The sequence below is a fragment of the Charadrius vociferus genome, unplaced genomic scaffold, assembly GCF_000708025.1.
Source record: "Charadrius vociferus isolate BGI_N301 unplaced genomic scaffold, ASM70802v2 scaffold278, whole genome shotgun sequence".
NCBI classification, from domain to species: domain Eukaryota; kingdom Metazoa; phylum Chordata; class Aves; order Charadriiformes; family Charadriidae; genus Charadrius; species Charadrius vociferus.
In genome coordinates, this window is record NW_009649705.1 from 3,168,344 (window position 1) to 3,194,844 (window position 26,501).

At 36.8% G+C, this 26,501-nt stretch overlaps 1 protein-coding gene across 1 annotated transcript in view; it reads right to left on the reverse strand.

Annotated features, from left to right (window-relative positions):
• RNF17 (ring finger protein 17) overlaps window positions 1-26,501 on the reverse strand; it is a 48,595-nt gene that overhangs the window by 12,126 nt on the left and 9,968 nt on the right. The window contains exons 9-28 of the mRNA XM_009890653.1: window positions 26,352-26,428; window positions 24,363-24,437; window positions 23,045-23,302; window positions 21,778-21,854; window positions 18,956-19,117; window positions 17,847-18,036; window positions 17,240-17,405; window positions 15,691-15,881; window positions 14,467-14,605; window positions 13,631-13,784; window positions 12,804-12,919; window positions 10,228-10,348; window positions 9,375-9,495; window positions 5,895-6,116; window positions 4,807-4,957; window positions 3,585-3,703; window positions 2,855-2,945; window positions 1,923-2,038; window positions 1,287-1,594; window positions 52-215 (exon numbers count right to left, since the gene is read on the reverse strand). Of these exons, the coding sequence (XP_009888955.1) occupies window positions 52-215; window positions 1,287-1,594; window positions 1,923-2,038; window positions 2,855-2,945; window positions 3,585-3,703; window positions 4,807-4,957; window positions 5,895-6,116; window positions 9,375-9,495; window positions 10,228-10,348; window positions 12,804-12,919; window positions 13,631-13,784; window positions 14,467-14,605; window positions 15,691-15,881; window positions 17,240-17,405; window positions 17,847-18,036; window positions 18,956-19,117; window positions 21,778-21,854; window positions 23,045-23,302; window positions 24,363-24,437; window positions 26,352-26,428 (3,018 nt within the window). The remainder of the gene's footprint in view (window positions 1-51; window positions 216-1,286; window positions 1,595-1,922; window positions 2,039-2,854; window positions 2,946-3,584; window positions 3,704-4,806; window positions 4,958-5,894; window positions 6,117-9,374; window positions 9,496-10,227; window positions 10,349-12,803; window positions 12,920-13,630; window positions 13,785-14,466; window positions 14,606-15,690; window positions 15,882-17,239; window positions 17,406-17,846; window positions 18,037-18,955; window positions 19,118-21,777; window positions 21,855-23,044; window positions 23,303-24,362; window positions 24,438-26,351; window positions 26,429-26,501) is intronic.

Sequence of the window (26,501 nt, forward strand, 5' to 3'; positions counted from 1 at the left end):
ACATACAAGTGCACATGTTCATGCACACACATGGCATACAATCAAACTTACCTGGAGAGTACCACCACCAAGTTCTACAACTTTACCTCGATACCACATCATATCTGATCCTCTTACAACACAAGCTTCTCCCCTTTTCCAGCAGTAGGGTTCCAGAAGACCAAGGCATTTGAAGTTACTTTGTATTTCAGTCATCAATTTGCTTAGTTCAACTTCTGGGGGAAAAGGGGAGGAGAGGGGGAAGGAGGAATAAAATTCAAAATAGTCTATAATGTATTAGTACATATTATTTCAATCACTAAAACCCAGCAGATTCAGACAAAGGTGTATATAAACATAAAATACACATGGTGCTCCAAAAATGTTTTCCAACACTGACACAATATGCATGTCCAACTTCTAATATGTGCAAACAAGTTACTACTTAAACAAAAAGTAAGCTGCATTTCCAACTATGAAGCCATTAGTAATTCTGGATTCTAAACTCAGAGAAGAAGTGTCTCTAAATTTTGCAACTGACACCTTGGCAACAATAATACAAGAGCCTCTCCATGAACAAGAAAAGCAATTCCCAGAGAAAGCAGTAGGACACCATGAAACGACACAAAACATGTCCAGAAGACCCTCTTCTGCTATGGGTACAGTCTCCAGCAACAACTGCAAGAATAGCCTTGGGCAAGTGAGGTTACCGTACTTCAAATTTCAAAGTTTTATGATATAATAGTTAAATGTATTCGTAGAGTAAAAAAAAAATAATAAAGTTCTCATACAGAAACATTTCTCTAAAGTGTAATATATTATCACGGTACTAAAGACTGAAACTGCATCTGTCGGATGAAAGTGTTCCTCTTTCAAACAGTACAACTAGAAAGTATTGAGATACAGAATCTATCACAGGACAAACGAAGAGCTCAAGAAAACTGGGTACTGAGCTCACACTGAAGGAAAAAAATCAAGTAATATTTGACAATCAGGTTAACTCCTGAGAATCTACAGAGTTCCATCTTCATTATTATTAGTAAATGTATCATAATCTCAACATTATAAAATAACGCACTCCCAATGCTGCCTAGAGAAGAGAGGCAGAAGACCCACCCATCAAGCACGGGGGCATTTGGGTGTCCTGGGAGGCGTTAGGAGAAGAGAGCTGATGTGGATGGGATATGGACAGGGTGCCACCTGGGTCCCCCTCCGCCAGGCAGCTGTGGGAGCTCCCCCCCCGTCTGGTAAGAGTCTGATATACCAAAGCTATCACATTTATAGACATAAACCTATTTTCTTCTTACCAAGTGATTTTGGTATTATATAAATAGTTCCATCATGTCCAACGCAACTTACTACAGCTTGAAAAATTCTTGCTTCGGGTATAACGGGGAATGTATATATTTCATCCATTCCTGAATGAAGCAGTGCCTTATATGTTTCGCATGATTTTTGTTCACTCTCTGAAACAGTGATGTTTTCCTCTGGAGCAACGTCTTTTTTTGCCTGTGCAGTTTCTGAATTACAACCATCCAGTCGAGTGTTCTCTTGCTCTAATTGTACTTTAAGATGTTCCTTGGAGACTGTGCAAGCCACATCAGCTTTATCAGTTCTAGCAGATGCAAATCAAATCATATCAACTTATTAACTGATAAACAACTTGAAAAGTGCAAAAGAATAAAGTAATAGAATTAAAAACCAAACACAGAAAGATGGCAAATGCTCATTAAAATACAGTCAGTCATCTCATCTACGAACTTCGAGAACTGAAACGTGTACTGGATACAACTAATAATGTTACACTGAAAAAAGTTCACTGAAGATGGAGTTCTGTTGCTACAGATGCTGTAGAGGACAATCCAAATTTTTGTTTAACTTACTAGCTTATCATGATATGAATACGAGAGTCTGAAAGAATATAAAAAGAAAAGTATCCAAACCTTCTGTTTCTAAAAGCCAAGCCCTTTTTGATAAGGTGTTCTGAAATATCAATCCATTGTCCTGTTTCATCTTTGCAAAGAATCTTCACAGGCAATGCACAAGCCACATCACTTTCCTGGGAAAAAAATTACATTTCAACACGCATTTCCTCTAAACCGCAGGCATATTTTTCAGTTTATTGGTACTGACTGCAAATCAGATGTTGTTGAACAACTGATGCCCACATCAGAAGACAAAATTTATTTAATCCATGTCACAGTTCCCATCATTTTACCAACTGTTTTAAACATGACATTACAAAAGGTAATAGAGTAAAAGCTTGCTTCTTCTCTTAGCTGTTTTATTAGAATGAACTGAGAAATAATTGTTTTTCTCTAGCACGAGCTTTAAACTGACTCATAAATAATTTTCCTCATTGGTGTTTTTATTTCTGGACACACTGTAAAATCTCACTGGCAACTGCCAACGGGCACTAAACAAATCAAACCCTCATAATAATTCAGGGTATTTTTACCACTGGAAGAAATCAATTACTAATGACCGTACAGCACCAGACTCATTCTTTCAGTTTCTGAGGCCTTAAAACCACTATAGTAGCTGCTGAAACTATTTTCACCAAGAACATCAGCATCTTATTCATCTGTCCATAAGAGCATCCAGTGATTCAAAAAATGTAAATACTACTCTTCAGTAACTAAATATATCTAAGACTGTGTTCTTTCCATACTGGGTAGCCAAACTGCTCTGATGCTCCTGTGAATAACAAAACTAAAGCAGAAAAAAGAAAAAGCATCTTTTCCCCTGCAGCAAACAGCAAGCTAAGCAAGCTCCACTCAGGGGTTTTTTGAACAGTGAAAATATTCAGAAAAAAATTAAAGTAACAGACAACCTGACAGAAATTTTGCAACTACCTCTGGTTTTGATTACAAACCTGTATGATTATTTTCACTTGTGTTCCATTTAGGTAATCGGATAAAAATTCACAGACTGTTGCTGTCCACTGCATGCTTCCACCTGTTGGCCTAACAGAACAAATTATAAATTCCTTTACTACAAGAGAAGTTGGCATGTCCTGATCTTAACCACAAACCCTCCCCAAAACTTCAAAACTGAGGAGGATCATGAATTCCAAAAGTATGATACATGTCTTAACTGAACAAAGGGAAATCCGTACTTTATCTGCAAATTAGGCTTTTTATATTCATTCAGGGAATGAGTATTACAAACGATTATTTTTTTCTTCACAGTATAGACAACACACGAAGAAATGCACAGAGAATACCCCTGTTCTCCCTCTTTTCTACAGTCTAGAAGGCAGAGACCTCCTGTGCGTTTTCATGAGATCTAATTCATCTTAAATTCTGAGCCAAGGAAAAAAAGCATTCAGTGAAATAAGAAAAACCTGTGTCATCTCTCCATTCACCCTATAAATATTCTTTCTTTCTATAACACAGTTTCTGCTTTACTGGTATGCAGCATAACCCTTAGGAAAAAAAACCAAACACCTTTATAAAACAAATCACAGCCACCTTCCCATTTTTTCTTTATTCAAAAAGCAAACCACATCCGACTCTTAGATAATCAGTGCTAACACAAGAAAATATTATATTATGTCATTATTAGGTTTCTAATACTGCTGTTCACTACAAGGGAAAGGCTACCTTATATCTGTCAAGGAACATTCTACTGCTAATGTCCTAATTATCTTTAGATTTTCCTCAAGTTGTCTTAGAGAGCTTATATCCACTGTTTTTTCAGCTCCAGAATCATAAAGTAGTACCTGTTACAGACAAGAAACACAACGACACGGGAGTGGGGTGGGAAGAGCCCTCTTAGTGTTATCTGTAACAAATGATAATTCAAAGCATGCCTGAACAGGTAAACAAAACTCAAACAAACATTACGAGGAATCAACAAATTTGCACTGAAGTACTCCATCACCCAACACAAATGACTACCACAGTGTACATACGGAGAGAACAAAAGACATGAGTGCACTCAAAGAGGGTTAAATAACTTTACAGAGGCTGTCACTTGAATACGAAAATTTCTTTTCTCCTGCTTCAGTTATGTTGGTGCATTTAAATTTGTAGACCTGTAAACGCTGAAATAGCTCCCCTCCACCTCTTGCTTTTTACTCTAACACGGTTAAACAGCTGTTTGAGGGCTCCTAGCCTTAGGAAAGAACATGATGAAAACCAGAAGTATAGAAAATTCCACTTCTGCTTCCTACTGACAAGACCCACAGCCATAATCTGATGATGGTAGAGAGAACCAATGGTGATCCAGTCCTGGATTATCTGTATGATTAAAAAGCCATGCTTACGTCTCATGCTCCTTACTCTTTTTCAAATGAATGCAACAAACCACCTGTTTAAAGCATCACTATGTGAGAAATTACTGTGGAAAATGTTACAACTACATGGCACAGTACACCACCATCAGTTTAGGGATCAAGCAACAGCATGGCTACGTGTTCCTGTGGTGGTACACTCAGATCAACTGGCTCCACCTTTTAGCAAGGATCATTAAATTTGAATTAATGTGACCCTGAGGTTCACACAGCTTCTGAATCTAAGGTAAACTGTTCACACAAGATTCCCAAGCTATAGCCTATGTTGTAAACTACAGTGTAAACATACACAAAGTCAACCTCAAGAGCCTTCCTCAACTACCAGGTTCCCTGCTAAAGGTATCTGAGCTTTGATGAGACAGTAATCTTATCAGCAGCAATGTACAACGTAACTCTCAACAAAAGCAAAAGTATATATGAGAAAATACTAACACAGAAGTAAGAAGCAAAGATTTGACATTATTTTTATCAATGAATGCTTATAAACTTCAGAAATAAAAGCATAAACCCTCTCATGATAACAGGCTTACCTCTGCACTTGTTTCAGAGACAATCCTGCTTATTTGACCTCTTTGCCACTGTTTCAAATCATGTATGTAAACAGCACAGTGCATACTACTTTCCCACTTCACAGACTGTGGCTGGGAGTCTTTGTAGATGGTAGCCATCTTCTCCTGTAAACTAACATTCAAAAAAACACTTTTCTAGTGGTAAAATTTTATCCAGTGAATAAAGGGCTTATTTAGTCCATTAGTGCTAACTAGCATACCGTAAAGTTTTAGTAACTGTTTAACAGACACATAGTATTGCAGTTTTTCTTCACGACATGTTAGAAATACATGAAATGGAGCTTCAAAATACATGCAATTGCACTAAAATTCTGTAAAACTATCACATTTTCTTAAATAACAGAATTAATCCCTTTTGTATAGCACTATTTGAAAGATGCACTATTTTGTCTCAAAAACTTGAGAGTGCGGTACTCATTTAGTGTCATGACTAATTCAATGGGACTCTAGGTAGCTACATGCAAGAAAGTAAAAAGATGAAAGAAAGGAGAAATAGTTGCAAATAAGCAACCTGTACTAAGCAATAATATTTCTATTCAACTGTATTCAAACAGTACGCACTATTACCTAAACATCTACCAAAAGAAAGGTTGATACACTATATCTAGAAATTCCCTTAAAACTTTCCTAACAGCATATTAGAATCATGTTGAAAGAAATAACTTGACTGAGGTTCTATGACTTTGGTCATGTAATAATACTGGTATTATTTAACAAGATTTCTAACAAAGGAATGGGGAGGATCAAACAAGGAGCAGAAAGATTTATTCTTTCTGGACAGTGTTGCATTTGTCCAGCCCCAATACTTACTACATTAAAACTGATTTGAAATAGGAGTTAGATCATGTATTTGATTTGGAATCACAAATATTTAATAAACTACAACATAGTGCAAATCTGTCTTCTGTTCCTATACTTTCCTCAAAGCAAGTTAAGTTAACAGCATTCAGAAGAGTACCCAGTGCCAAATGCAATGCTAATCAGAGTTTGTTCTAGCTATACTTCACTGGTTTGTAATAACTCGAGAAGAGTTCTTTGAATTTTAGTACCTTTTCAGTTTACTTTCTGATGACAGCCACTGTACAAAAATTTTACTAGGAGACACAACATGACTAATTCTCATTTGCAGCTCTTTCTTAAAGAGTGATTTGAAATCTCCTTCATCCACAGGTTCCATGTCTATAGGATTTAAAGCTCCCGAGGTTTCAGCAATTTCTTCTATAGGAACATCCCAGATTTCATTGGGTGTCACAGCAGTACTTTCAGTGTACCTGTAAAAAGCATAAAGTAATTAGAATGGAAAGTTTAAACGCATTTTAAGCAAAGTGAAAAAGAGCTCAATAATCACACTTCACTATGACAGGAATAACTCAACATAAAGGGTGGAGAATAATGAATAACTTTGAAAAGCAGGAAAAAATCCCAATGAAAGACAAAACATTTCTAAACACTACCTCTGAAACACTCACGATAGTAACTTATTTTTATTCTCCTTCAGAAGATACCCTTGCGCATTCTACTGACAGGTGAAAGCACTATGCAATACAGACTGCCAGCAGAAAAGCAAGCCTGCCATAAATGGGCTGCTCAACATTAATGTTTGTGTCTAGCTTAAAAGGCATCAAATTACTAATATGATGCTTCTGGAAATCAATGTGGCCTCTGAGTAAAAGCTGCAACATTCAACTTCTAAGATGTATAAATATTCCTTTCAGAAGTTAAGAGTATTAACTTTAGTGAAACATTTACCTTTACAAATACAACGCAACTGGAGCTAGCACTTTCCAAAGTAGAGCACTGAATGAAGTATGGTTGTAATATTACCTTGATGAAAATCTGTCTAAATTGTGTGAACTGGATACGGATAAAGCCCAACAGCAACCAAGAGTTGGCTGCTATGTATTTTGAGCAACAGTCCAGCTTAGTACAACTCTATTATGAATCGTGCCAGCTAGAGACGTAAGAGATCGCAGCTTGAAAAAACAACTGTTAATGCCAAAGAACTGGCCTCTTGTAATCACTGAGTAAAGGAGACAGCAAGCATAAGCTTAACTGCTGGCCATTTCTGGGCTTCCAGGGAGAAACTCTTTTCTGGTTTCAGAAATTTACCAGCTGTCTTTTCGTTCACGGGAAGGAAACAAACTGCTCTGTCACAGAGAAGATTTCATGAAGTATTGAATCATCCACTATATACCGCTACATAATTACTTTTGCAAACTTTCCTGATGTAGGTATTTTGAAATTGCTGGGTAAAACAGCTAACTTGTAGAACCAGGAAAAAAATGAACACCATAGCTTATAAATATGCTTACCTTGCATGCAACTAGTCTGAGCTACAAAATGGACAGAAACAACCTGCCAGGGAGAGTTCTCCCAAGTGAAATATACAGTCCGTGTCTTAGAACCCCCACTCTAGTTACTCCAGTATAGCATTACCATTGTGGATCCATCAGAAGAAACAATCCATTTGTAATGAACTTCAGACTCCCAGGTTTTGCCCTGGAATTCTGTATGGACTACTTCCTATCCCAATGCAAGAGTAGGGTTACCAATGTTTGCTTGACATTGTTCAGCTTCACTGGAACACTGTGCTCTCCTGCTCACATTGCCTTATACTAGTTTAGAGCTAGCCTGGGTACCCCTCAACAGCATTAAACACTGAAAAGTAATCCTAACCCAAATGTGATTCTAAATGACCTAAAGTAGGTTTAAATTATTCACTGGTCTCTTGAGTTTTTGCAGACATCCATCTTCACAAATGGGAAATTCAGCGAGAAAGTGTGACAAATGAGCTCTAGAGGGCTAGAGACCTACGCCCACAGGAAAACAAAGCAAGCCAAGAATCCCCAAAGGCCCCCCAAAACAACACCTTTACCCCTGCCCCAAACAGAAACATCATTCCAACTACAAGATGCTGCACTGGGTGTAAAGAGCAAGGTGTTGGTAGCTGGGGAGAGGGGCTGCAGCAGTGACCTGAGAGAAGAAGCCAGGTGCTGCTGCCCCATGGTGGGGACAGCCTGTTTCAGCTATCTCTGCAACAGACCCCCCACAGGACATGGCTGAGCCCTTCAGTGAAGCTGGCGGCACCTCTAATTTAATGAAGAACAGGAAACACCAGGAAAAGGAGGGAACAGAAGAGAAATAATGTAAGGAACACGGAGGTCAGACGAGCAGAAGGCATTTTGCAGGGGATGAGGCACGTTCCTGAAGGGACTGAGGCCCATGAAGGGCCCATGCTGGAGCACAGGAAGAAAAGAGCAATAAGGAGGGAACAGCAGGGAGAAATTGCTGCCTCCTGACCTCAGCCCGCTGCACTGCTCACTGCAGGGATGGAGTGTAACCGGAGGGTAGGAGAGGTGTTTGGAGTAAACTTGAGCCTGGGAAAGGGGTGCTACAGATGTTAGTCTTTTGTGTCCCAATGCCTGAATTGGAAATTCAATATTTATGCTAATCAGTAATAAATTAAGTTATATTAAGTCTGTTTTGCCCACAACAGTACTTGGTATGGGATTTCCCTGTCTTTATTTCGACCCATGAGTTTTCTTGCTCCTGTTTCTTCTATTTTCTCCTCAGTCCAACTGAAGAGGGAGTGAGCAACTGAAAAATTCACATTAGTAAAGTTATGTGTTGCACAGCAACTTATATTAAAGTAATATACCCACTTGTTTGTAGGCCATAAGCAGGCATCTAAGTATAGCTGCAACACAACAAAATACCTCAGTAACAAAACAATTCACTTGTTCATGTTTAAATAAAGCTGCTTAACTTTACAAAAACCTTACTAAAAATTCTGACCAGTACAAGAAAAGTGTTACCAGGATTTAGTTATATTTCTGAGCTAAGAGATGAAAATCCACTTATTTGCTTCCTCCTGAAAAAAAGCAAATTTGGGAATTCCATTTTTGGAATCAAAACTTCCTATTTCACTAACTTTTTATTTTCATCAGTATCAAAAATTACTAATGAAGGATTATTGATTTTCATGAATACAGCCCATGGATTATGTCTTTAGGAAGCCAACAAATTAAATGCAGCAGTGTTATTTCCTTATCAGCTGCAGCTCCTGCAGCAGCCTTCCCAACTCTTCTGTGCATCACTGCCATAGCTAGTTGTCTGAACATTTGCTTTCTAATAACAGACCTTTTAAACAGATGACTTGCCTTATGTGCAGGTTAAGCACTCAAAAGCCTTATTTCTTTTCTTACTACAAGAGAATGGGAACCTTAATGATAACCAGTTTAGGAAGAATTGGCACTTCAGCACACTAAAGTATGATGCAAAGATTTAATCTCTGACTGTTGAATCAATTACAACTTCAATACATGTTAGTCAAGATTTAGTTTGAGAATTCAACCACGCCAAACTGCAGGTTACACTCTTAAGTTATGTTAGCTGATGAATGAGATTTGTAATGAATTGATCACAAATGTGGTAAATTCCAGCCACTGGAGTTGACATACTAAAGCCAGTAATTTTGTTATACTAATTCAGTATTTCCAAATACTTTAAGTTATGCACCATTTATTTACCCAGGTATGTAGGATGCTAGGTCTTCTTTAACTAGCTGGCAGTTAATGCTAAACCTTCTTCCATGAACAGCAGAGAAGAAGTTGAAGAGTTCAACAGATAAGATGTTATTATCCAAAACTTCTGTGAATGAATAATATAAACATAGTTAGCGCCAATTAATGACAGTATACAGACTATTTATGGTTTTGGAGGCGCAGTAAATGGTACCAAAAGACAGAAGTTTGTAAAATTACATTTGATTTATGAAAGAATTGATTCTGAACATCAACAATATGTAGAGGCTTAGCTTTGCACATATCTATAAAATTAACTTAAAATACACCAATAATTACAAAATATTTTTGAACAAAGAAACCAACCAGTACATGTAATTTCATTTATTAGATGGGTTCCAAACCACCATTCCACAGGTGTTGAAAAACAACTAGGTGCATGTTAACAATAAATGGTATTGAGAAAAATCCTACAAAGGCATGTATCTGTTCTCCGATTTTTTTTTTCTGCCAATGTTTTAGAGCAGCAGTGATCACACTCCCACCTACCAATAAAGTCAGGAAGCATCAAGGATAGCTAGTACTTTTGGAAACAAGCCCATCTTAATAAACCAAGATACTTGTATCACCTAATGCTGATGTGGTCCATAAGAGAAGACATAAACAGAGCTTTTGTCAGAAGTTGTATCTGTTATGTCTCCTCCAATTAGTCCATGTTTAGATATTCTCACTGCAGGCTACCTGTCGCAAGTACGAACATACGCATTTCAAATAAATACTATTTAAAACATGAAAGTGCATGTTTCTACATTTCAGTCGATTTAATAATATATAAATTAATACACTCTTGATAACTTACCCACAACTGAACACAGCATAAGTTTATCTTCAGTCATTTCTTCAAATCTTTCCTTGGCTTCTCTGTCCCACTCATTTGCCCTTTTATAAGGCTCAATGAAAGCCAGCCTGCACTTGATTGCCTAAAGAATAACTCCAGTTATGTATCTACCATAACATATCAAAACCACCTCATTACAGCCAAATCTCAGCTTTTGCTTTTCACTCATGCAGGACAGCAAGACAGCATGACCTTGGCTTCCGGTTCCACATTACCATTATTTGATTTGATTTAAGATGATCACCCCACCTCCCCCACCAGCAGCTGAATATGAACCTCAAATTCAGATACATTCTTGCTGAAATTGGAAGAGCTTACTTCCTGCTTCCTTTTCTGGTTAGGCATAGTATTGGTGCACAAATCAGGAAAGATTACTGCAGAGAGGTGATAAAGAAAGCCTTCATTCCAATTTGTTTATCATGATGTAATAACCCAGATTCCAAGCATCTAAGATTAACATGACTATACCATTGTAGAAGTCCGAAGGACTAAACACTGAGACACCAGAGTACCATGATACCTGTGTCAAAATTTCTGTCAGATTTCTGAAAGGTATTAAATTAGGAGACATGAAAAAAGAGAATCAGAAAATCAGACTAGATGAAGTACTTTAATTAAGAGAATTTTTGTTTAACATCTTTATTGCAAACTTTGGTGGCTACACTATGGCTCCATTTTAAATTAACTGTGAATATTCCTGTTTCTTCCCTGTTTATTGCACCAAAAGAAAGCAGACTTAACACAGGTGGGGAAAACGGAGAGAAAGGAAATAAAGAAATGTTAGAAATAAAGAAATATTATAAATGTTAGAAATAAAGAAATATTAGAAATAAGAATGTTTTGTGCAGGTATTCTTAGGATACAGGCAGTCAGGAATATAAAACAAAGGACTGGCAGGTTAAATAACCATTAAAAAAGGGCTGTAGAAGGCAAAACCAACACTACATTACGCCCAAGACTAATTCTAGTCTTGGCCAAGGTTTCTGTACCACTCAAGTCCATTAAAACGCCTACAAACTGCATTAATAGGCTGAAAAAAGTCCAACTTCTCTTGTAACAGCCTAATTCAAATCTCTTAAACAACCAACCTACATTTGAGGCAATGCAATATGTGCTCATGTGTGAAGACTTACCAATGCTTACATGCAACAGGATAGAGCTCCACAAGCAATGTCACTCCTGACACTCTTACCTTCTGAATGCTTGATTTTGCAATTTTGTGTTCATTCATGTTTCCAAGAATTTTAAATCCTTAACAAATATGTTTGTTTTTTTTTTAAATAGGAAAGATTTGAAACCATAGCAACACATAAGCAGACTCAAGCCCGCTGATCTTTCTATTAATTGCATTAAAACTAATAGCGACAGGAAGGTGTTATTTCTTACTCAAACTTCAAGTACAAACACCTTGCCAGAATGTTTCACCATAACCTATATAAGGCATAAGAATACCAAAATTTGGGAATAACTGATGGGTTCAAGTTTTTATTAGAGCATTCTCTAGTGGTCACATCCCCATCTGTACCTGTAACTAAACCCTTTCGCCGTTGTGATCAAAGTGAGGAGGCCTGGTGGTATGTGGTCAAGAGCTAACAAACTCTTAACAGATATTTCTTAGCATTTATATTTGGTCATTAACAAGCAATCAGTTGGAACAATGGGATAAAACACATAAAAAATCCCAACATCCTTATTCATTAGCTGCTCTGATCTGAAGCACTAAGACATTGCAACTGCAAGAATATTTTGCCATTTTCAGAACGTCTCCTCTCCCTTGGTGTCAAAAAAGGCTCAGTTATTTTGGCTGAAGCTTTCCCCAGAAACATCTGCTCAAAATATAAACAATTAAATCCTTTTTTCAGTAAAAGATGCTGGCCAAGCTTAGTTACAACAATCATTACTTCTGGTGCCTGCAACTGGTTAAAAAACCCTTATCAACACATGAAGGTTTAAGAAGTTTAGCATAATTATGGTTGGCAACCAGAACTATCAAATGACAAGCTGAAGAAAAAGAATTATTTTCTACTTATGTGTGTTTTTTATTTAACAGAAATACTTTGCTATGTCCTTTCCCACTCAGTTTTTCTCCTTGTCAGAAGGGGCAAACTCCTGCAATACCTAAAGTTAGGAATGCACCGAACTTTAAATTGTTTAAAACAAACAAAAATATAATTTTTTAAAAAGACCATTATTAGATCATCATTTGAAAATTAAAGAATGTAAAAATTAATTCAGCTTATTATGGCGTAAAAGAAGGTATTTGAATTACACACACACACACAGACACACACGGTATATATATCTCCTCACTGCAAGGGAACAGTAAGTTTCATTTAAAACCGAATGATATTAAAAAAAAATAAAATTAAAGACTTTTCAGTGTGCACCCAAATCATTAAATAAGTCAAATTATAAACCCCTGTGAAAAGGAACTTGCTTTACATTTTACTTGCTTCAGAAAGTTAACAACCCTCTCTTTCCCCTTCCATCCATCAAGATTAATTTTGAGTACTTAATCCAGGCAAGCACTAATTTACCTTTTCTGGAAAGCTCAGAAACTCCTTCTTTATTCTGCGTATGTTGTTAAGAGTTAAGTTGGCAACATTGCCAAAATCGACATATTTCACTGTAACTTCCTTATGACTTGGCAGCCCTTCAAGAAAAACACCTCAAGTTATTAAAACAAAAAATGAGTATCTGATACAGGTTCAAGTACCAGAATATCAGAGCAAAATCCAGATCTACACCATATAATCATAATAAACCACGTTTCCAAATGTTCTATAACTCAATTAAAAAACTATACTCTTTAAAAGACGGCTCTTTTGGGTTCCTGAAATGATGGAGTTAGCATTTTTGTCCCCTTCAATCTAATCACTTTATGAGACACTGACACATTAAATACACGCCAAGTAGACATGTCAGCGTACAGGCATGCTACAACTACCCATGCAGGCAACACAGAAGTCACCCCCAACCTCCTTCAGAATTACTATAGGGAATTATTAACCCATACTAGTTACACTCAGAGGTTGGCTATAATAGACAAATCTGTAGTTCAAACTGTAATAGTAGGTGAAACGCTAATTAAAATCATTAGATAGTAGTACTTCAATAACACATAGAAAAACGAAGTATACCACTTCTCTATTAAAAAAAAAAGAGATGTATAAAACACTCCATTAATAGCAAAAGAATATAACATGAATTAGTTCTATTGACTTTATGAACCTACCTGTTACTTTAAGAATGCCTAGTAAAAATAATGGATGTTTGTTACTATTCATATCCAGTGTAGGACTCTGATCTAGTACCATACCTGATTTTGCAACCTAGCATCAGACTGAAAGAATCAATACTTCACCTATAATCTGCGCTCTGTACCAATTCTCATCTTCCTGTTTTGCAATACAGGCTTGGCCTTCAACTGGGCAAACAATTGCCAAGTTTTTCCCACGCTCATGTTTATATACCTCCTGAATTTTCTTTGAAAGAGCAAAAGAATCCAGGCTATCGCTCTACAATGAGAAAAAAAAAACCAAAAACCACACACATACATACACATCAGCTGTTCTTTTTTTTTTTTTTTAAATGGTATTTTTGCTCTTTTAAGGGACATTTTTTCTAGTAGTGTACTTCCTAGTCTTCACCCCTAAATTAAACCAGGGTTGTGAATACAGGAAGTGAATTAAAGAGCCTAATAATTGTTGAATATTGCTCTGTCCAATCACCCCTCTAAACAGTAAAACACTATATACCCATAGAGGAATTAGCCATGTAACAGAACTGACAAAAAAAAGTTAACTTTCTGGAATTCTAAGAACTCCTGGAGTTAATCTAGGATTAATCTAGGATCAATCTATTCATCAGTAGGAATCAATCTATTTATTCAAGGAATCCTAAAACTGGTAACAAGTGACAGAAGTTAACAGAAATCATAGCTTATTTCATAGAATCATAGAATGGTTTAGGTTGGAAGACACCTTAAAGATCACCTAGTTGCAACCCCCCTGCCATGGGCAGTGACACCTTCCACTAGACCAGGTTGCTCAAAGCCCCATCCAGCCTGGCCTTGAACACTTCCAGGGATGGGGCATCCACAACTCCCCTGGGCAATCTGCACCTTAGTGTAGACTACAAGTAGCTCAGCATTAAAATGTTTGCTCGGTTTTATTAAGTAGACCTTATTTCTAAACTTACCAACTGGAGATAGAAATCACTTGGACTATTAATGTGACAAACTACAACAGAGACTTCTTCTCTTTCTTGTGGAATCTTAGGTGGACTATACTGCAAGACGGTATTATTTTCCAACTGACTGGGAAGCTGTGATCTAAACCTAAGATAAACAAAATGAAAATTTGAATAAACTGTCAAAATTTACTGAGAAGGAAACCTTTTATATTCAAATGTCAAGTTTCCCATGAAAAACGCAAAACGGTCTTATAAAAATAACTTGATTCATGTTTGTACAAATAGCTTGAACTTTCCTTCTTGCACTTGGTCCAGCAAATTCTTACTAATGCTCCTGTCACAAATATAACATACAAAGAATGATCTATGGCAGCTGGCTCCTAAAAAGATTTTGCTATTTAAGACACAGTAGCATACGTTTAAATTGTTAAAAAAAAAAAAAAGTTAAAGGCTAGAATGCACTACATTGACAAAACCTTTTTCTTTTAGGTTTCCTTTTCCTATTCCTAAAGAGTAAGCGTTCCTTTTCCTATTCCTAAAAAAGCAATTACCTGAGGAACACAGATGCAGTAAAAAACTTATCTCCCACTGTTCTCACGACCCTAACTAGTTACGCTCAAATATAAACAAAGATCTTTCTCTGTGTGCAGCAAAAAGAACTATAACTTCCTACAGATTTGCATGCTATATCCCTGTACCCAAACACTCATGTTCCCTATGTCCTGCCTCTCCCACTGGACCCTCCAAAGCAGCTTCCTCTGACCTAACGCCAACATCAAGCTCCCCCTCATGCCCTATCATTGTTTCTCCTATTTGTTGTGCTATACGCCTCACATCACGTGGCTAGTTGAAATGTGCCGACTAGCCTGTCACAGCCTACCAGCCAAACCAGATACAAGGCTGATTCGGCATGTTTTTCTGCCCGCGGTAGATATTAAGGGCTTCTCCTTTCACCCCTTGTTATTCAAACTTGTACAGCAATCTAAATTTTGTCATTTACTAAAATAAATTTCATTATCCAAATAAAGCCTTGACTAGTGCAAATGAGTATGCCACAGAGCTTATTAGTGAAGGTGAAAAAAAGGAAATAAATAGAAATTGCTGAAGATGAGCACATCACATTAATATATCAAACACCACAAAAACAACTTGCTTGGTAAACTTCACTTGAGAAGTATTATGCTGTTATCATTTATGGCATAAGACCAGCAACTAAAGGAAAACACATACCTTGCCAAGTCTAAAAAAACTAATGCATCCTTGAGAGACACTGGCATGTTATTGCTTATTTTATTAAATGGAGGTTTTTTCAAATCCACAATGAGAACACCATCCTCTTCTCTAAATATGGTCATTAAAACAACTTTATTGTTGACCATTCCTAAAAATTTTGTCTTTGCTTCCTCTCCCCAACCTTCACTCTGTGTTAGAAAGAAAAAAGAAGTTACTGAAGATGTAAGAGAATGTTAAAACAAAAAATACAAGTAGTAATTGAAAAAAAAAAAGCAAAAAAAGCAAGGAATCATGCATCTGAACAGATGAAATACGCAACACAGTTACTGTCTAGTCCATAGCCAGGACGGCACTAAACACTATTCTTTTATGATGGAGTTAAGCGTTTTTAACTGTATAAAACTGAGTCAGATCAAAGGGCTGCAGTTTCCACCATGTTTCTTTTGAAGATTCAAGATTTAATCCCCTGTGATTGTTCCAGTAAGTAAACCAGAATTGTCATATGCCATTTTATCTCATGACTTACATTTCTGCTCTCCCAAATAGTCTGAAAGTTTAGTCTTATCTTTTTCTGTCTTTATACAAATATACAACATCGTTTGGTCAATTTACACATTCCTCCTCTCCACAACATCCTTCTTGAGGTTTTATCTACCTTGAAAAAGCCTGTCTGAATTTATCTCTCTTGGATCAAGTTAATGCATTTCTTATTTGATACTGCAAATATGTGCTTTTTAGGTGTGAAAAAAATGAAAGCACATATCAGTAAGACATTTTAGCCACACCTGTGAAAATTGTTTCAGATCTTTCCTATTTAAAGCTATTTCAGACAACATCAGACTGGAAAAAAAACAAAACAAAACAACACCAACCAGCAGTTGTTCTGTCAGAAACACACAGCTGCATTGAACATCGTTCATTCCCACGTCAATGTGGCAAAAATAGAGAACGCCTAATAAATAAGTGAATAATGAAGAAAATAATGCTGCAACATATGTAATTTTTCAAGGGGATAAAAGCTGTCAGTACTTTATTTGTTGTTATACTGAAAGAGAACAACTAACACTTTTCAATATGTGGCAAAAAATTTTAAGTAACAAAGGACAATCTCTGAAAAGAGTCTCTTAAAAATTCTGAAGTCATTTCTCCTCTGGATGATTTTTGAAAGTTACTATTTGCATAAAGTTATCAGGCAGACATGAAATAAAGAGTATCAGTTCTGTAATTTGTTTTTAAATTTGACAAAAGAACATATCTAGAGTAAGAGCACTGAGATTTAAGCCTGGAAGATGTATTTGTAAATGTAGAGGCTTTTTAAGACAGACTGCTATAAGCTTGTTTTCCTTCCAATGAAAGCAATGCAACTCATCTTTTTACAACAGATTATTTACCTTTTTAAAAAAATAAAATATACCCTGTACTCCTCTTGAGTTTCCTTCTGTTTATACCGGAATAAATACATATTTTACAACGATCTTAAGTTCTTTAATATAAATCTTAGGCAGAAAAAAAAATATCTGAAATTGTACAAACAGTTTTTACTTACTGCATTTCTGGGAACAACATCCTTCAATGAACAGCATACTGCTAAAGGAGGAACAGATGCAAGTTCTGCCTCAATATGCTGATCAGGCTTCCTTACAAACAAACAAATGTCATCGGTTTCAATAGTCTGCAGAGTAGCAGGTTCAGGCCTTTCAGCAGGAATGTATCTATTGTCAATGGGAATAAAAGCAGTACAAACTTAAAAGAAAAGCAAAAAAACCTCAACATCAAAACACCCCCAAACCAAATTTCAGACTTAAAATAAAGGCCATTATTGCAATAATAGGCATAATGTCATGTAATTGAAACAAAACTAGAAAGTCTCAGTGAAATGCATTTTTTTTAAACATGGAAGACTCACATTCTCTTTCGCAATGGAAGTCTCAGTTAAACATTTTAAGGTATGAAGGCTTGTTTATTTGCGTACTTACATACAGTGCCACTTTTCTTGTGGGAAATACGTACGTACAGAACATTAGTGTCATTTGGATATCTGGTTATCTGCTTGTGCGAAGCTCATGGAGGACTTGTTTCTTAGTAGAGATCATCTTGAGTAACAACAGTCAAGGACAACAATTGCAGACAAAAAACTCTCTCTGTAAACATACCCTGAGAAAATTAGGACTACAGAGCTCCCAAAATCTATCAGGAAAACTTCCAGCAGTGCAATATCACAAACTTTGTATCCTATTGGACCACAAGGCTTCCTTTCATTTTGACTTTTTAGGGGAATTAGTTCAGTGATAGTTCCACGGCACCACATTCCAGTTTCCTTACTCTTAATAAAAATTCTAGCACCTATACAGAAGCAAATAAAAAAAGAAAGACTAAATTCAGTATTTGTAGCTATTTCACACTGGAAGCATTACTACAGTTCTCTGTAATTTTCCATTGTTGTCTGTCTCCCACACAGGTAGTAAGAGTGCTACTGCTAAAATAAAGACATTAAAAACATTGTATTGACAGCCACCAGAAGTTTTCTCCCCACACTCATTTACACAATGTCTGCAAGGACAGGAGGTGTTAGGCTTCAATTAAGTAGTAATTTCTGGCAAACTTTCTGTACTTAGTAAAGTGGCAAAAAAACCACTGAAGTTGAGGTCTATTACATACTTTTTACCAGCTTTCTAAGCACCTTCTAGAAGGGAGTAACATATTCAATGTGTGGTCTAGAAAATAATTTTAATGAGCTAGCAATGCATTATTGTCTTTCAGTTTTACTTCCAGAATGGTTTCTATCTAGTTAGTGAACTTCAAAAAAAAATCATATATCCAACTCAAAGCAAATATTGCTTGCATGCGAGACAGCTGATTTACTGAAGTAATAAAAGCACTAGGCTCCTCATTAAAATAGTATACTGAAAAAAAGAACTATCATTTAATAATTACCACCTAATGTTGGAAAACAGTAAGTTTACAGCCAGGTGTTTCAACTGCTGGTTGTTCTAAGCACTCAATTTGTTGAGGCTGAGAAGAACTGCAGAGTCTTTTTTACTTCCGCCGTTCTCGTTTATATGATTTAATAAAAGTCTACTTTACTGAACAACGCATACAACATTTCCAAAAAGCATTGTAGATACCAGGACATACAAGCACGGCTTTACTATGTAAAGGGGTGGGGGAGGGAGGGAAAAAACCCAACCACACAAAACCTAAGAAAACATGCTGCAAAACAGTATTTTAAGCTAATGTACACCTTTAGAAATTAATAATTTACCTAGTTCCAAAACATCTGAAGGCAAGAGATATGAACTCTTATTGCAACAAAAGTTTTCCAATTTCTTCTCCAAAAGCCCAGCTTCTTTCTTCTGTGAGTATCTCCGAATATAGAAGTGGCATGGATTTATAACATGGCTTACAAACACTAGTTCTGTCGAACCTGAGTAAGACATAAAACAGATTATCAGTCACTCTCCAAGAGACTCCAACTTTTATTATTGTCTATTATTAGACACATGATTGGGTTTATGTTGCATTAATCATGATAACATTACCTCAAATAGCTTTTAATCTGACAATTTTGCTCACACTTTTTTCAAACTAGTTACCATGTTTGCTTTATAATTAAATCTGCTTTTAAACTACCTCCCTTAAGCTACACTGCAAAACAAAGGGCTGTCTTACTGCTTGCAAAGTGGTAGCCTAAATTTAAGTAGATAATTCAGAGTTTGTATTTCCTCTATTTAACAGAGAAATAGGAAGCTTCTAGAAAGCAAATTAGAGAGGTTAGGACTCCTACCTCAAAGAACAGGTATGCTAAGCACTTCTGTACAGTTATTCAGTGATGCACGAAGATCAAGCACCAGCCTAAAGCTAGCCAGGAGATGTCTTATATAAGACAATACTTCTGACTAAGCATCTAAATCCTTTGTACAGGATCCTACCTGCAGGTACATCCCTTGATTTGGGATCCAAAATGCAGGTTTCTCTTTCTGAAGCTACTCGCTGAAGCTAAAGGTGGTGAATGGGTCAGAAGGTTACAGAAGCCCAGCAACTCAATTCCTACAAGAGTATTTTTACAGCACAAAACTTCCTGCAGAGAGTGTATAGCATCATCTAGATCAAATACCACCTGCATTCAGGGCACAGCAGACAGACAGATTTGCAGCATCCCAGAGCAGTGACATTTCTGTGCCCATGTCTGAACTATAACTGATCACGGGCAAACGATGGTACTAAGAATCTGGCATTTGAAACATTCTGAGCATGTACGCAGGACTGTGCTTGGAAGTTTAGGAAATACAGCATCCAGAACAGGTGCAAGATTACTCTTGGGCATTTCCAGTGGAAAAGGTGGTATCTGACTAAAAAGTACGAACGACTTGAAACATTTCAGCTACAGGTACACTAACTCTTCTGGATCACCCCAGTCATCATCTCCAATGATGCGATGAGTCAGCTAGCTTAAGTAGAGCAGGAGAAGCATGTAGTAACAGTCACTTCACTAGATCAGCGGAGGCTGATACCTCCAGCCAAAAACAGTAACAGGAGCTGGGACAGTTATGGATCACTGGAGCCAGATGGATCCAGAAGTGACATCTTTAAGATGTTTGAGTATATTCCTTAAACCAAAAGCAAACAAAAAATCCCAACAAACCACAGCTGCCTGAAAAGGATTTAAAATATTTATCAAATAGTATTTGTCTGATAACTATCCCTATTAGCATAAGAGAATAAAAAACTTCAAGTATCAAACTTCAAATTATGCTTCCCATAATCCAAAAAGATCCGGTATTGCACAAAAGGCATATTTTAGCATATTACTAAATTTTAAATGTGATTCCATTACATTTATCACATTAAGAGGTGATCATTTCACCTCTTACGATCTTATTCTCCTAGTGGACATGTGAGATACTCAAATTAAGTGTCTGGTAACACTCTAACATCACGTATTTCTCCATGAGAATTCTCTGATGTCTAAAAAAAAGGGTGAGCGCACACTACACTAACTTTGGTATGGGCATCAGTAGAATTTCTTTATTAACTGCTTACTTCCACAGAATTTGTTATGGACTTAAACTGCTCAAATTCCCTAATACTCTGTCAAGACTCATTAAGAGCAGCCAGTGAATTAATGAGTTAATGGGACAGGAAATTGTCAGAGGAGAGTGCATTTATGTGACTCTGAGGTTAAAAAAAAACAACAAACAACCCACAAGAAAAAATCCCCAAACAAAATCAACCAACCAAAAAAAGAAATTTCCTTAATCGTTCTTCTTCACTAATATTTTGTGTTCTAGATTAAAGCATATCTTTTCACAGCAGTGCTTCTTCCTCTGTCAACTTTAGGTCAGTTCTTTTCTTTCCCAATATTGTGATCTCTACTCTTCAACTTTTGTTACCATTTATACTCAACAATGAACAAAGCTCAAAGAACTGCACAAACTGCAACTACAGAATTTTTTAATGAGGTATCTTATTTCCTCAAATTACTCTCTTTTGTACATTTTATCTGTTTAGTCATAATTCAGAAAACCAAACATAGGTGGAGGGAGAACAAGGCAACGGTTCAGAGTTCAGAACATTAATGACTGACCTAAGAAACAGCTGCCACTGTTCACAGCAAGCAGTGCTACCATTGTGTCAAACATCTGCCAGGTGTTGAGAAACACTGCCAGCATTGAGTTTCTGAAATTTGTTTGGGACTTCCTTTATTGCATCTTCCAACTAAGAGGTTTTATGGCAAATCTTAAAAGACGGTATAGTCTTTACATTAGCAAGATCAGACCAGAGAGTGCTTTTGCAGAGCAAAACTGCTGGTGCTAAGAATGACATCTGCACTGTAAGCACCTCCCAGACTAGTTTTAACTGGAAGGGAATCAATTCACGTGCACAAAGTCTACTCTTACATGTGATCAAATACATGGTAACTAGGGACAGTCAGGAGATCTGCTTCCTAGTACATTCCTGATCTCAACTGGAATGCTAACGTGTATGTCCCAGCTCTCCAACAAATTTTAGTGTCTGCTCTCGCTGCCTAGAGGATGGGTCTCTTCTAATAAACTAAACCATTTACCAGATAGGAAAACAACTAACCAGCTTTGTGCTGAAAAGGTTTTTCCTTCTTGAAGAGTTTCTTCCTCTGTTCATCAGTATGATATTCTGTGGGAAACACTGTTTATCATTTTAGGAAGAAAGTTTAATGAATTAGATTAGTTTAGTGTACATATGTAGTAAAGCAGCAAAAACAGTAAAGAGAAATTACATCCATTGCAAGGGTATTGCAAAGGCAAAAGTTTTCCTATCTGATGCAACTGCAACAGATGCACACACAGTGACTACATGCACATGGCCAGCCAACATGCTAATTTCAAGATTACAAAATTAGCATTAAAATTCTCAGATTCAAGACATGCAAAACTCATATAACATTGCGGGTTGAAGGAATATTGTTCTGATGAGCTTCGTGAAGTCCACTGGGATTCTGGAATACACTACTTTCGACAGCCATGCCCAAGCTCTGAAATTTACTTCACTTTGATCCCAGCTATGTGCTACCGCAATTACTCTCACATACCACCCCTATCTTTTCCCTCAACCTTCCCAAGCATTACTAATCATAGGGACTTCCTAGGTATGTTGTGGACATACAACACCCTCAAGCATCTTAATTATACTGTGGAACGCATCTATCTATTATCTCATTGGAATTTCTATATTCCAACTTGTTCCTAATGCCTTCAGCTCTGTCCCTGAGCACCTCCCACATACCAGCTTGGTAGGCTCTGCTGGACTCAATCCACTGTGATGGTGACTTTTAGCACTGCAGCGTCCAAAAACTGGACACATTACTCAACATCCAGTCTCACAAGAGCTTAACAGAGGAGAAGGTTCACTTCCGGGACCTGTTAGTTACATTCTTACTAATACAGCTCAGGGAAAACCTGCCAAGCTGAAGAAGCTAATTGTTACTGCCAGTAAACATAGAACAATGCCCTGGGAGAAGATGCAGGAAGCCAAGGGAACTGCCAGAAAAGCATCTTCCAGGAGCCAGCTGTCACCAACTCTGAGGAGGACTGTAATAACTAAGAGTCACATAGACATCATCCAGGCAGACACAGGAACTCATCACCCCTCTTTGAGAGAACTTGTGAGAAAGTTTTCACTAAGCTAAGCTGAAGGAGGACAAAAAAGAAACAATGCTAGTTCAGACGAAGATAAAAGTGAAATACAGATATCATTAAAGAATTCATATGAACTGAGAATAACTACAGACAACTTAATACAAAACACATAAATAACATCATGCTTAACAATGGAACACTGAAAGCATCAAGTATTAAGAAACTTGCTTTCCAGATCATCTTCAAATATTTCTTCTATTATGACATCAGGACTGGATGGAGACTTGGGCAGAGCAGGAATACTGTGATGACGTATCATAGGAAGTGTTTCCTCTACTTGAGTATTTTTCACTTCTTTGGGAACACCAAGTTTATTTGCAAGAGCCTTTATTTTAATTTCTCTGCCAGGTGCTGGAAACATATTCTCTGCAGGCGATTGAGTATCACGGCCTGGCATTTCTTCATCACGGATAAGAGTGTGTTGTCCATTATCTTCACTATATTCGGAAAAACATTTATTTGGAGACAAATTAATATAATCCAGCTTGTTTTCAGAAAAGCACACAAGGCAAAGCAGAGGTTTTATTAAGAGCATATCACTATGTTAAGAAAGCACCTCGTAAGAGCTGGTCGAAATTAACTGTATTACGTTTTTTAATACCAAGACAACAAAACCAGTAACATGATTTCTGAAACGTAAAAAGGATTGGCAGAGAAATGCCACATATTCTTGAGCACAGCTCAGTACAAACAAGAGCTACCTCTGCTTAAATGATCAGAGACCACAGTTATGAAGACAAATTTGGAAAAAAAATATTAATAATGTGATAGATACTTCACATTAAAAACAAAAGACATGTCAGATGCTTTTGCACTAATAGTTACTCTTCATCGTAATCTGCAGAATTCTTAAATATTCCATTATGCAATATGTCTTTAACGTAACCAGTGCTAACTACAACGGGCATAACAGCAACTCCATTCCATTTTCTCAAGTTTTTGTCAAAGGCTATGGGGAAAAGTAAAGGGGACTAATAAAATAAAAGCAACTGTAATTTTTAAAATAAAAGTCAGGTTTGTCCTGGTTTAAGTTAATCTTAAGTAAATTCTTTTGGCACTTGATGTAATCAGTATTTAGACTGCAAAGTGGAAATACTATAAATTTCAGTATTTGCTGTTGATTTGAGAGAATTATTTACACTTATATTAAGTAATTTTCATATGCTGAAGTGATAGACATCTCTATTGTATCACTAAATGCCAGCCAAAGCTGAAGAAACATACAGCATAAGAAAATCTTGATAACATAACTGATACAGTGAAATATAATTGGGTGAAACAAGTAAATCTGAAATGTCATAACTGAAACACTAACTGGATGAATTGGAATGCTGATTGAAATACCAGCATCTGACATTTTGCTTTGTTTCATTATACTCTTAGAAACCCATATGCATATACAGTTTTTTTTTTTTTAAATTTAATCTCCAATAAATTTAACCATTAAAAGAACAGGTAAGTTACTGTACCTATCCTCTTTATTAAAAAAATACTTACTGCCTTGTTGTTCCCCATTCGATCTTGCCCAAATTGTTTAACAAAGAGGTAATCTCATCAATGTTTAGGTAGAATCTCGAGAGAAGAGAAGCAGCATTACAGAAGCTGCCACAAATACCCAAAATCACTCCTGACAGTTTGAGATGTACAGTGTTTTTCAGCACAACATTAATGGCGGGGCAAAAATAAGAGATTAATTACCTACTCCAGTTCCATTCTTTCACTCCTATAAACAACAGATTTGGTTCTTTATCTTCACACTCAAAAACTCTCTTGACTTTTGCTTTCTCTCTCTCACACAGAGTACTCCAGCATTCACTTACCAAGTTTTCATACCTATACCCCATTTAGTTCAATACATTATTTTGCACAGAGAAAAAGAATTCTCCCACAGTCCTGAAGAACAAAACTGTAACTGAAGTCCAAAATGTATGTTCTTTTTGTTCTGCTTATAGTTGCACTAATAAACAGCTGTTTCCTTTACTGATGAAAGCTAGCAAAATCCTGTAAGTACTTTTACAGTTAGGCTAACAGAACTGTAAATTTCACTTCCTTCAATCAAATCCTTAGCTTTGCTATCCAGTTACAATGAACAACTTGCAAAAATCATGTAAGCAGTAATCTTTTCTTCCCCCTACCCTCCAGCCCTTCAGCAATGTTCCTACCCTTTGCTCTACAGCATTTTAGGTCTACAGAATGCATCTTAACTCTCACACACCCCCTAGCTGAGATTTTTTTTCCACCTTTGGTGTTATTTTGGAGTGGCACCAGCATGTGAGACCTTTATACTCATCCTTCATCAGATCTCTTTTTTTCCTCTGTTTTGTTCAAGTTCTTAAAAGGTCTTTCAATGCAAAACGAATTTCATCTTGTCATATTTTAGCTTTCTTCGAGGTTGGGAGTTTGCCACTGTGCGTTTAAATAGGCTTCTCTGAAATTCTCATTCACCGACATTATCTACAAAACAGGCCCTACCTACCAAGTCACCAAGTTTACCAGAAGATTATTTTAAAGATTTCTTTATCCATATTCTAATGCCTCAACTGACGTATGACAGAGGAATCATAATTTTTGCCAAGCACTGGAACACACTGCCCAGGGAAGTGGTTGAGTCACTCTCCCTGGAGGTATTTAAGAGACACATAGACAGCACACTTAGGGACATGGTTTAGTGGTGGACTCGGTAGTATTAGATTAATGGTTGGACTCAATGATCTTACGAGTCTTTTGCACCCTAAATGGTCCCATGATAATGTTTCACACTTTTCATGTAAATAATCAACTTTGAGCTTCATTCCTCTGTGCCAGTCAGAACGTGATGGCACACAACCACTCATCACCTGGAGCGGTTCCATGTCCTGAAATATATGGGATCCCCAATATGTTCTAACCTAATACCATCTTTGTTCTGTTCCTCCTTCATCGTTCCTGAATGTGGCCTTTACGCACTAGGATTACAGTACTTTGACCAGCCTTATGACCAAGTTGCATAGGGTCAGCTGTACCATAGCCATGATACATTTTCTTGCTCATTTCTGGTATAGAAATCATATTTGTCACTTCCAATGAGTGCAACATGGTAACTGGGATTTTTCACAAATTTCTTTAGACATCACTGCCCTAAAATGCACTTAAGTTGTTCCTGAAGGTGAGAAACAGTTTGTTTTTTTTTTTTTAAATATTTCCCCAATTAATTTCTACTTATAGGAGAAGGAGAGTAAATTTAAAAGTAGAAGTCTGTCAAGAATTTTTTAAATGAGTATGTATCTGTTTATGTATCAGGAAACTGTAAGTGCTTTCTCCCTGATGCCTCAGATGAAGGCTACTCTGCATCGTTAGTGTTGAGTTTATATACATCTGAACTAGCAGTTTTTCAGTAACACGCAAGCAAAGCAGCTCAATTTCTGCTGTTATATGAACAGTTTTTGTAATTAAGATAAACATCCCATGCATTTACCTCCAAATATACCTCCCACTCCAGTCATTTACCTTGGAGTTATTTTTTCCTTCAAACGATTCACTCTTGAGAGCTCAGCCTCAACTGGCAACTTCAAATTATACACAACCTGAAATTAAGAAGTACAGGCTTAGCTTCTATTACACCAAAAGCAGATTATACAGGCACCTATTATCTACAAC